This window comes from Poecile atricapillus, chromosome 1 (genome assembly GCF_030490865.1).
Source record: "Poecile atricapillus isolate bPoeAtr1 chromosome 1, bPoeAtr1.hap1, whole genome shotgun sequence".
In the NCBI taxonomy this organism is placed as follows: Eukaryota; Metazoa; Chordata; class Aves; order Passeriformes; family Paridae; genus Poecile; species Poecile atricapillus.
In genome coordinates this window covers 168,941,942-168,952,439 of record NC_081249.1, presented here as the reverse complement: position 1 = coordinate 168,952,439, position 10,498 = coordinate 168,941,942, and the positions used below count along the sequence as shown (strand labels likewise).

Genomic DNA, 10,498 nt, shown 5'->3' with positions numbered 1-10,498 from the left:
AGAGGGAAAGAGAAAAGTGTCACTGGCGGTGCATATCCTCCTAAGTTCAAGAAGAGATCTGGAAGTCCAAGCAGTGGAGAAAAGACAGTGTGTGAAACAGAAAGAGAAAAAGAGCGAGAAAGAGCTTTTCCTGATGATGATGATGATGATGATTTTTAATTGAGAGGGAATCCCATCCAGTGCACCACAGCAGCAACAAAAAGGAGGCTTTTTTTTCGTTTTTGATTTTTTTCTGAAAGAAGAACTCGATAAAGAAGAAGAAGAATAAAGAGGAAAAAAAAAAAAAGAGGAGGAGGATCGGCCCCCCAACACATCCCCCCAAACCAGTGCAGCTCTCCAGGCGATGCCAGTGTAAATGCCAGGGCAATGTCCCGTCGCAAGCAGGGAAACCCGCAGCACTTGTCACAAAGAGAGATTATCACACGTAAGTTTGAACTTGGAACCAGACCGAGCCGAAATCGAGAAGCAAAATTAGGGAAGGGGAGGAAGCGGTTGGGGAGAGGGGGGGTTGGGGGGGGGGGGGACTCCAGGAGCAACCAAAGCTGGTAAATGACTTCAGAGAGAGGGAGAGGAGAAGGGAATTAAAGAGGGGAGGGGGGTGTGTGGCTGGGGGGGATGGGCTGGGGGTGGAGGGGGGGAGAAGCCCGAAGTTTGCTGTGCGTTTTTGCAGCGGTGCGGAGGTGAGGCGGGCAGGCAGGCGGTAGGGCAGGCGGCGTGGAGCGGGGAAGGAGCTGCCGGCGGGCAGAGCGCGGCGTGGGGAGGCGCGGGGCTCTCCCGGGGAGCGGCTGCGTGTGCGGGGGGCGGCGGAGCGGGGCGCGCTGCTCCAGGCCGGGCCGGGCCAGCCCGCCGGGGCTCCGCCGCTCGCCCGCGGCCCCGCTCCTCGTTCCTTGCTTCGGGGGCAGTGCGGAGCGGTGGGAAAAGTTGGCCGAGAGCCTTGCCTCGGCGTGACAGCCGGGCCGCGGAGGAAGCGGGAGGGAGGAGGATCAAGGTGGGCAGCAAGGGAGGGAGACGAGGAACGGCCGGGGGGATTTAGCGGGAAGCACATGGAGACGGTGGGCCGGCGGCGGCGGGGCCGAGCCCCCCGGCACTGGAGCGCGGGGCAGGTAGAGGGACAGCTGCGCCCTGCCCGCCCCAGGTGCATCGCCGGCGGGGGAAAAGAACTCTCCTCTGAATCGCGGGGCAAGGCAGAACCAGCTCGGCTGGGGCTGGAGGCAGGGCAGGGGCTGCCGAGGGGCCGGGTGCGCGCTGGAGTGTCTGTCGGTGGCGGGGGGCGCGAAGAAAGCCGAGGCGGGGACCGGGGATGGAGTGCACGAAATACGGGCCGGGCAGCGGTACCGGCTCGCCTGCGGGGCAGGAGTGGAGGCTGCACTTTGCTGAAGCTCCCATTGTAAGTGAAAACACACACATATCCTCCCCCCACCACCCCCCCCCAAAAAAAAAAAAAATAGGGAAGGAAAAAATAAAGGGGGGGGGGGAGGGAAGGAGGCATCCCCCCTCCCCCCAGCACCAGAATCCCCCTCCTCCCCGTTCCCACCCCTAAAGCTGCGGGAGAGGGGCGAGTGCCTGCAGGCAGAGTAGGGGGCAGGTCCCCGAGCGGGAGCCCCACTCGGCTGCTCCGCCGCTCCCGTCCCCGGGGGCTTGTGCGGCGAGGCGGGGGGGAGATGTGGGGGCGCCTCCCGGGCCGGGTGGCCCTCAGCGCTCCGCGCTGCTCCGACGCCTCCGGGGCACGGGCAAGGGGGAGGTCAGGGAGGTCCCCGTTTCCCTCCTATAGCATAGGACAAGTTTGGGGAGTGGTAAGGAAATGCCCGGCACACCGTGGCCCCGCACCCGGCGAGCCCGCTAGGACCCCTGCCCCCCCCGGCCCGCAAGACGAGTCCGCAAGTTGTGCTGTGGGGGGCGGCGGCTCGCACGGAGCCAGCCCGGGGCTGAGCCTGAGCCGCGGCCGATCCGAATATTTATGTTGAGATTTTAAAAAATTTAAATAAATAAATAAAATATTTCCCCGGCTTCTCTCCCCTCCCCTGAAAGCCAAGAATAGGAGCCATCTGCCAGGAGCATTTGGTGCTTGCGAGCTCCTCTCTTTCTTTGTTACCGGTGATAAATTTCTGTTTGTAAGATTTCCTTGGGAATCGAGTTATATATGTGTATATAATTTTTCCACCTCCATTGAGATTTTCTTTTCATAGCGGAGAGCTGTTGGGGGACGGGTTGAGTTCCGAAATATAAATTTCTTCTTCTGTTTCTGTATTCTTTGTTTTGTTTTTTTTTCCTTCATACATACGTACATACATACATACATATATATATACATATATATATATATATATATGCATTTTTTAATGTGCGTCTTTATTTTTTAAAAAGTACCCCTCACCCCACCCCCAGCCCATCAGCTGGTGGAACCTTGATGAAGATGCATCTGGTATTCAGCTTTTTCTGGGGGGGGGGGGGGTTGTTTTTAATTCATTGTTATTTTGAAGCCAGATTTGCATCACCATAAAAGGTGGATTCCCCCCTTCCTCAGCTCCCTCCCCTTCGTTAATTGCATATTTGATTTTAACCATCCGGTTTGGAAAATGTCTTACCCTTTTTGTTGGTGGCTTCTCATTTTTCCCTCTTTTCTGTTTTCAAATTTTCTTTTTAAAAGAAAAAGCATCAACAGCCACCTAAATCGCCCAGTGTAATTTCTCCCACTTGTTTTCTGTCTCACTTGCGAGGAGATGTGGGGTGTTGAAAGGGGGTGTGCGGAAAATCTGTTTTGTTGCGCACGTCTGAATTTGTTTCAATGGGTGAAACATTTCTTTTCTCCCTGCTGTTGCTGCTGGGGGGGGGGGGGGGCGGGAGGAAGGGGGGTGGAGAAGAGAGCCAGGTAGGTTTGTTATTCCAATTTGATCTCCTTTTCTGATCGCTGTAGTTGAAGGTAAATAATGAAGCAGGAGAGTATTAAAAGGTGCCGAGGAGCTGCGTGTACAATGGGTTTAGAGGGAAAGCTGGGGGAGGAATGGAGAGCAGAGCAGTACGAGCTTCCCTCCCTCCCCTCTTGTATTTATCTATCTCTCCATCCTGAGGAAGCTGGCGGAGAAATCAGGCTGCATACTGAACAGTGGCAGAAAAAAATGAAGGTATCCAGGGGAGGAGGTGGTGGGAGGCGGGGGAGCGGGGGGGAGCTGCGTCGGGCTGGGGTTGGGGCTGGGGAGCAGGAGCGCAGGCATTTCAGCGCACAGGTCTGAGCCTCAGCTGCAGGCTTGCAGGAGAGGGGGTCGCAATCTCTGCACTCCTTGGGAAGTGTCATTCATGGGGGAAAAGCAGCCAGGCAGTGTCCTCTCTAAAGGGGAGTTTGGAAAAGTAGTGGGCAAACAGAATAGGAAACCAAAGCACTTAGAACAAAATAGAGTCAATCCTAAGCCAAGCCCCCAAAGCCAGGATGAACTGATACTGTTTTCAGAAATCTTGCTTTTATGTTGTATTTAGCTTGGGATTTTTCTCCCTGTCTCCCTTTTTGGCATCTGCCAGGAGAGTTGCATTTCAGGATGGATTGGAGGTCTCTGCCAGGCAAGGAAAGAGATGGGGAGAGAGACAGAGAGAGAGAGAAGGGTTTTCTGACACTGTTCAGCTGGAGTTTATTTGGTTTCATGCACTTGATGTTTGTAGAAACGTTTAGATCCTGAGTGTAAGACAAACAAACTCAAAAAGAAGAGAAAGTGCAATGTAGTTGTGCTCCAGAGTTGCAGCATCTCATTAGCACAGTGGTCTTTTAGACTGCAAAACGGAGTGGCCTGCCAGTCCTTGCCAGGCTCACCCAGGCAGCCTTGCAACGGTGTATGTGCAGGACAGAAAAAAAGAGGTGAAACACATGGAGAGAAAACAGCAGCTCTGGACCTTTCTTCACTGATGGTGGACAGAGCAAACTTGATAGCCAAGCTCATTTAAATGGGTGGACTGTGCAAAAGAACTGATTATGTATAGAGGAGGAGGCTGAAGTGTTGAGCTGCTCTGTGCAAAGAAATGTTATTTTGGTTTGGTTCAAATTGCTGATTTTCCAGCTTAAGATCTTCCATTTTTAACTTAAGAAATCTGTTTTCAAACTAGCCCTGCATTTTGCATTTGAAGGAAATATGAAAGGCAAGAGCATGTGAAAAGCTCGCCGGTAGCAGTTTTGCAGAAGGCGGCAAAGCAAGAACATTTCTGTAGAGCAGCAGCAAAGATTGAAAGGGAAAAACACAGGAAAATCATACAATTCCAGGCAGAGAACCAGGTTTCCCAAGGCAGGTCTTCAGTACCTGGTCAACAGGTTTCCTAGGAAGAGCAATAATTTCCTGTATCACTTTGTTTTGTACGTAGTCATTAAAAATCATAACAAAAACCCCTATGATTTTTTGCATGTCAAAGTTTTGCAGATTGCTTCAAGGAGCTTCTCTTAAAATACATTTAAATTTAATGCAATTAATGCACTTCCCCTGCAGAACAAAATCCACACCAATGTAATCAGCTCTAATACAAAGAGAATGTAAGCTGTGACTGAAGAATTAGAGAGGAAATTACTATTATTTTAAGGATGGATGACTTTTTCATAATACCTGTATGGCTGTGCACAGAAAAGCTTAACGTGCTTTTAAAAGACATTACATGTGTTTACTTTAAATAAGACAGGGGGAAAAAAAAATGTTGCATGTTGTCGACTCCCAGCTTGTATTTCATTTGAATATATTTGTATTTGACTTAAAAGATAGAAAAAATACTGGCACATTTTCATAGTTTCTGCTCCTTAAAAATATTTTTTAAAAGTGGTGCAGAGTAACTAGGTTGTGGCTGTGGGTTGTTCTGACCTTTTCGGTTGATGTGTCCAGTGGCTTAAATAGATATACAGTGGGTGAGAAACCATTTTGCAGGTTTTTTTTTTCTGGTCGGCAGATGCAGAGCATATTTTGTCAGCCTTATTTAAATACTGAGAAATAGAACTCTTCAAGATTTTACAAACTGTCTGCCTTTAATAGGGATGGTGGGAGCCCTTGTTTTGCACAAAATGCGTGTTTCTCTGCAGAACAACGGGTTGTCTTGTGGCATATTTGGCAATAACTACGACTTAGAGAAGTGTGCGCTCGAAGAAATAGTACGAATTTTTGATATCATTTATAGACTCGTTGACTTCAGCTGCTCTTCCCAGGGCTGAGCTCGCTGCGAGCAAACATCCCTGCTTCAAAAATGTCTCGCACACGATGTTAGCCCGTCTCCCACATTTCCTACCTGGATCTCTTTGCTCTTTGTGTTGTTTGTTGATGGAAAATACTTTCCAAAATAAACTTCGCCGGCTGCCGGAGCCTGCCGTGTGTCCCGGCCGCCAGTGGCGGGGCTTGGCGACTAGGGGGAGCTCCCAGCCCGTGCGATGGCCCCGCCGCGGGACGCGCGGGATGCGCCGCCGGAGCCCGCACCGCCGCGCCCGGAGCGCACCGCGCGGAGAGATGTGCTCGCCAGAAAGTTGGACTATTGATTTTCATGCGAAGATCTATATAGGGCTAGCCGAGAGAGGCTGACAGCGAGACAAATCTATTTTTAACTAAATCGCCGCTGATTAATTGACTCGGGCGGACAGGAGTTTTTAATTAAAATTAGTTTTTAACGGTGCTTTATATTGTCAACAGACAATGTTTAAATTCTTAATTTGTTGTTGTCAGACAGTGATCGGGGTAACGTTACCTGCACACGAGTGAGCTCCTGTGTGGCGGGAAGCAGGGGGAACCCACAGAGATCCATATGTTTGGTCCAGTGGATGTGAAAACAGAGTGAAGAAGCTGGAGTTGTAGGACAAGATGTGTGCAGCTACAAAGCAGACATACACGTATAGAAATTGGCTTCAATTACATATCAGAAAGCCACATGTAATCCTGACCAGAGGATTCGATATGAGATAGTTTACCGTACTTTGATCCTCTGGTCCTTAGAGCAAACTATCTGTAGTGCCTGCAAATGAAAATAAGCATTTTTTTTAATTTTTTTTTTCCTAGAGAAATAAACACAAAATCACATCTGTCACGTAGAAGTTGCTGCTGAGCAGCTCACAGGCTTCTCCGACGGGCTTGTGCTGTTCTCTGCTGCAGTCGGCTCGCGTGTCGCGGACGGACTTTAGCAGGACGCTTTCCTGCCCAAACGTATAATTTAGTGGCGTACACACAGGAAGCTTTGAATATCTGTTTCACCCATCCTGAGAAGTCCATCAAGTTACAAGCGTCTTCTTATTTTTAGGGTGCAATATGTGCATGGAGGTTATCCTGTGACAGGAAAGTGCGCTTTATTCTAACCTTCAAGAGAAGTAAATTAGGTCAGACAAAGGATCAGGGCTGTCATCAGCTGTACAAAAACCCTTCACTCTTGGGTAGAGAGGACCAGTAATTTATCTGATGATTTCTCTACTTCATTTAATGTTTGAATTGAGCTAGTTGGAAGCATATAGACAGCAGCCAGTTCATTTGACAGACTGGTAAGCTGAAGAGCACTGTGCCTGGGCCGTTGCTGATGCTAGTGTTGTACAGCCATGGCGAAAACCTTCCTTTCTCCCCTCCCAAAACCTCAGACTTCACTTACTGTGGCTTTCCTTCCATTGCATTACTGTTAACTTTTATCAAGAGAAACAGCTATTCCTCTCTCCTCCCCCCTTCTCTGCTCACCAAGTGCACATACACACATTCTCCCCTTCTTCTCGCTCCCTCCTCTGCCCCCCACCCTTCCCACTCCCTCAGGTCAAAGTCTGGTGGAAGAGCTTCCCTGCAGAGACCTGTTACCCCAAAATTGCTCTCAGCCTCCTCACCAGAGCATTTCCTACTCTTTGGTTGCAGTTTGGTTTCTCCAGGGTTGCAGTCCAGTTGTTGGTTGAATTTAATCTCCCTTCGGCACCGTCCAGAGAAAGCATGTGGAAAAATAAAAGAGTGGCTGGGGTTTACCCACATGCTTTAAAGTTAGCAATGCCACTAAAGCACTTGGTGAAGCATCAGCATCGTCTGTAGACAGCTTTATATGTATGTATCTTTTTAATGAGGGAGGGAAAAGGCATCAATAACTGCATGCATTGATAAATGCATGATTCATTCAGCTGCTTGTACTATAGCACCTTCCTCCTCGGTGTTTATTTACTTCTTTAAAATGTATCTGGGCAGGCTGCACACCATTTCTCGGCACTCAGTTGCAGCCTCAGAGGCTCCTGAACATCAGTTAAATTTTCTTGCTGTCTGCCCTCCCTCTCAAAAAGCTGTTGCTTGCTCAGTACTGTAGACCCTTGCTGGAGCTTTAAGTAGCAGCTTATTTCTTTGCTTCTCTTTTTTTTTTTCCTTTCTTTTTTCTTTCTTTTTTTTTTTTTTTTTTTTTTTTTAAGATATATAAAAAATGCCTAAAGCAGGCTATTTGAAAACAAATTAAAGTAGAGGGACACACTTCATGCATTGCAGGCACGCGCCAGTAGAAGGGGGTTAGAAGAATATAATCATTTTACTGGCAAAAGTGACACCAGATTGGGGATTTGATTAATGGTGCAGCATTCACAGGGACTTAGTTCTGTATTTTTGACACATGCAAGTCTTTTGTGTAGTTGCCTCAGTGCAAGAAATTCCGTTTTGGTTTTTTTCCTCGAGCAGCTGATAATTTGTGTGTGTGCTGGATATGCCCAAGGTACTTTCCAAAGACTAAGCACTAGACAGCACAGTATAAAAAAGGAATCCAAAGTTAAGGGAGAGGAAAAAAACATACTGGTTTACTTAACTTTTTTATGACCCCTTTTACTAAGCCACTGGAAGAAGCCATAAATTCGCTGAATGTTATAATGAGCATGCTTCTATGAAAGTAAAAAAAAAAAAAAAACCTCAAGAAAATCGTATATCAGCAACAGTGTGCCGTAAACAATTGAAAAATGCAGCCTCTTTTGAGTCTGATATTTAAGAAAAGAACAGAGCTGTTGTGTGTTTAATACATGCTCAGAACTAATTACTTAATTTTGATCATGCTTTTTAAATCCTTGGGTAAGAATCTCAGCTTCCAGTATTCTTTTCTATGCCAGTTGAAAGCCTGTACCCAAATACCGCTCCTTCTCCTTTTGTGGCACCGAGCACTCCTTTCTCTCCTTGGTTGTCGTTTAGTTTTAAATAAAACAAATGTATTCACTGGGGAACAAAGAATGCTTTTATATCACATCATCACATCCCATTTTATCTTCAGAGATTTACAGCTTCTGCAGTCTATAGAAGACCCTATACATTTTCTGATTTCAAAAGCAGTAAATATTTTTTTATGAATGTATAGTTTACTTAAGAGACACACTACTCCCTTCTGTAACATTATACATAGTTTCTGAAGAAATAACATCTGACAAGTGCTGGAGATTTGTGCAGATTCTTGGATATTCTTGTCTTTTGTCCTGTTTGGGTCCGGCGTGGTTATTGTGACGTTTCCCTTCTTCTTTTCCCTAAATCCTGATGTGTTGGCTGGCTCTTTGTGGCAGTGCTTGGGTTTGTTCTGACTCAGGTGCGTACAGAGGGTTAAACTGCTTTCGGAGAGATTCGGTCTAGTGCAGAAGGTGTCTGAGGTACCAGTGCTGCAGCACAGTCCTTCACCTCGCAGCCCTCTGCGGGTGCTGAAGCGTTGGAGTGACCGGGTCATTTCTCGCCCCGTCCCTGCACCGCCGCGTCCCGGTCCCCTTGCGGTGGCAGCGGGGGCGGCGGGCTCCATCCTGCGGGCCCCGCCACCTGCTCGGCCGGCGCTGGACCGCGGCTCTGCGGCCGCACCGGGGCCACCTCGCACGGAGCGGCACAGCCTCGCCTGCCGCTGCTCCGGCCGCCTTTGTGCACTTCGCACATGCCGGAGAGTTGCTGGGAAAGTGAGGCAGAGCGCGGCCACCCGTGTTTCGGGGGCTCCTTCATCCAGTTGCCGCTTTTGGTGAACTCAGCCTCAGACTATGAATTTATGAAAGAATTAAGTATCGCAAACAATTGTTTTGCAGTGTTCAGAAAAATTAAAAATTGGTGGCAGATAAGCGGTGCCTAATACCGCTGAGTGTGATGCTGATGCAATACGTAGGCATAATCTCAACTCTGCACCTTGCGGCTGCAGGGAGCTGCTGGGATGCTCTGGAAGCAGTTTATTGATAAACTTCGACGGCAAGGAGCCACGTCGCCCGCTTTGAGCAGTGTTAGTCTTTGTGCAGCAAGGATCCTGACACCGATCTCGGTGATAACCCAGCCAGAGAGCGTGTGATTCGAGCTATTTCCGTTAAGCATGTTGATGTTACAGTAAATGTGACATGTGGGTGTTGATTGAAGGGACATCATTTTCAGGCCTGCTTTGGGCCAACACCCTGAAGAGCAAGGCAGTCCTTTGTGCTCGCTCCCCAACTAGGCTGAGCTCTCTCTGGCTGTGCCTTCAAGACAGCAGTGACAGTGTAAGGAGAACAGTGCACTTGACGTGCTGCAGCACATTTCTAGGCAGTGTCCTGTACCTGGCCACCAGGAACTGTGTCCCCATGGTGGACTCGCCCCCAGCTTGTCCCAGAGAAGGGTGGCCCCTGGGGTGGCCCGTGCCTTGTCCCTCAGGTGGGCACAAGGGTGGGCAGTGGCTGTGGCAGTGTGCTGGAGCAGGCAGGGCTCCAGCAGCACTTTTGCAGTAAAGGCACTGGCAGCGCTCACCTTCACCGCCCCGTTATTGATTTGTGCAGAAACCAGACATGGGGGGGAAGTTTCACACGCAACACTTTGGCCCAACACCAAAACATTTCCTCCTCCCCATTTGCCTCATTTTGATACTGTAGAAACAGAAAATTGAGGAAGAGAATAGATTGGCAACTTCTAGATCCCTTCTTACCCCAGATCTGCAGAGCAATAAACAGGCAAGGATATAAATGATTGCTGTCTGGACCCAGCCTCACCCAAACTCTGTGAACAAGCATCCATGAGTCTATCCTTTAAAGTCTTGGAAATGATTTTTAGCAAAACAGTCTTTTCCACTATTAGTGGGTAAGATTTTAGGACAACTGACAGGCAGAAAGTAGTTAGCACGTGCATTCACTTTAATACTGGGCATGAGAGCATTGTTTGCATGGGGCACATATGCTCTAATGATGTCACCACGGTGGAGTGGGAGTGCTGGTGGCTTTGTGATAGTGCCTTTATGGAATTAAGGGGTTTGTCCACTGTATTTTAGTGTGGTAGGCAGCCAGAGATCTTGGAGATGCTGCTTAGAGTCCAGTCAGCAAGTGTTAGGCTTTTTTAAGTAAAGCAAATGATTTCGATTGTCCGGTTGCATTAATTTCACAAAGCCATCATATAACAACAGTGTCACTCATGTCCCCAAAGACTGCCTGTCGCCAGCTCACTGTGTTCCCTAGGCAGGCAATGCCAAGGTAATCCTCTGTGTAGGAATGTCTGGATTTAGGGAAAATACTGGGCACACCTTAACACGCCTGAAAGAACCAGGGCATGAGTCCTGGCTGGAAATAGCTCATTCACTTTTTTTTTACTTTTCT

At 48.5% G+C, this 10,498-nt stretch overlaps 1 protein-coding gene across 4 annotated transcripts in view; it reads left to right on the top strand.

Moving 5' to 3' along the window:
• The first annotated feature begins 297 nt into the window (after positions 1 to 297).
• Positions 298 to 10,498, top strand: part of BCL11B (BCL11 transcription factor B) — a 91,557-nt gene continuing 81,356 nt past the window's right edge. For all 4 annotated transcript variants that reach the window (XM_058829695.1, XM_058829693.1, XM_058829694.1 and 1 more), the window contains exon 1: positions 298 to 424. In XM_058829695.1, the coding sequence (XP_058685678.1) occupies positions 367 to 424 (58 nt within the window). In that variant the 5' untranslated portion in view covers positions 298 to 366. The remainder of the gene's footprint in view (positions 425 to 10,498) is intronic.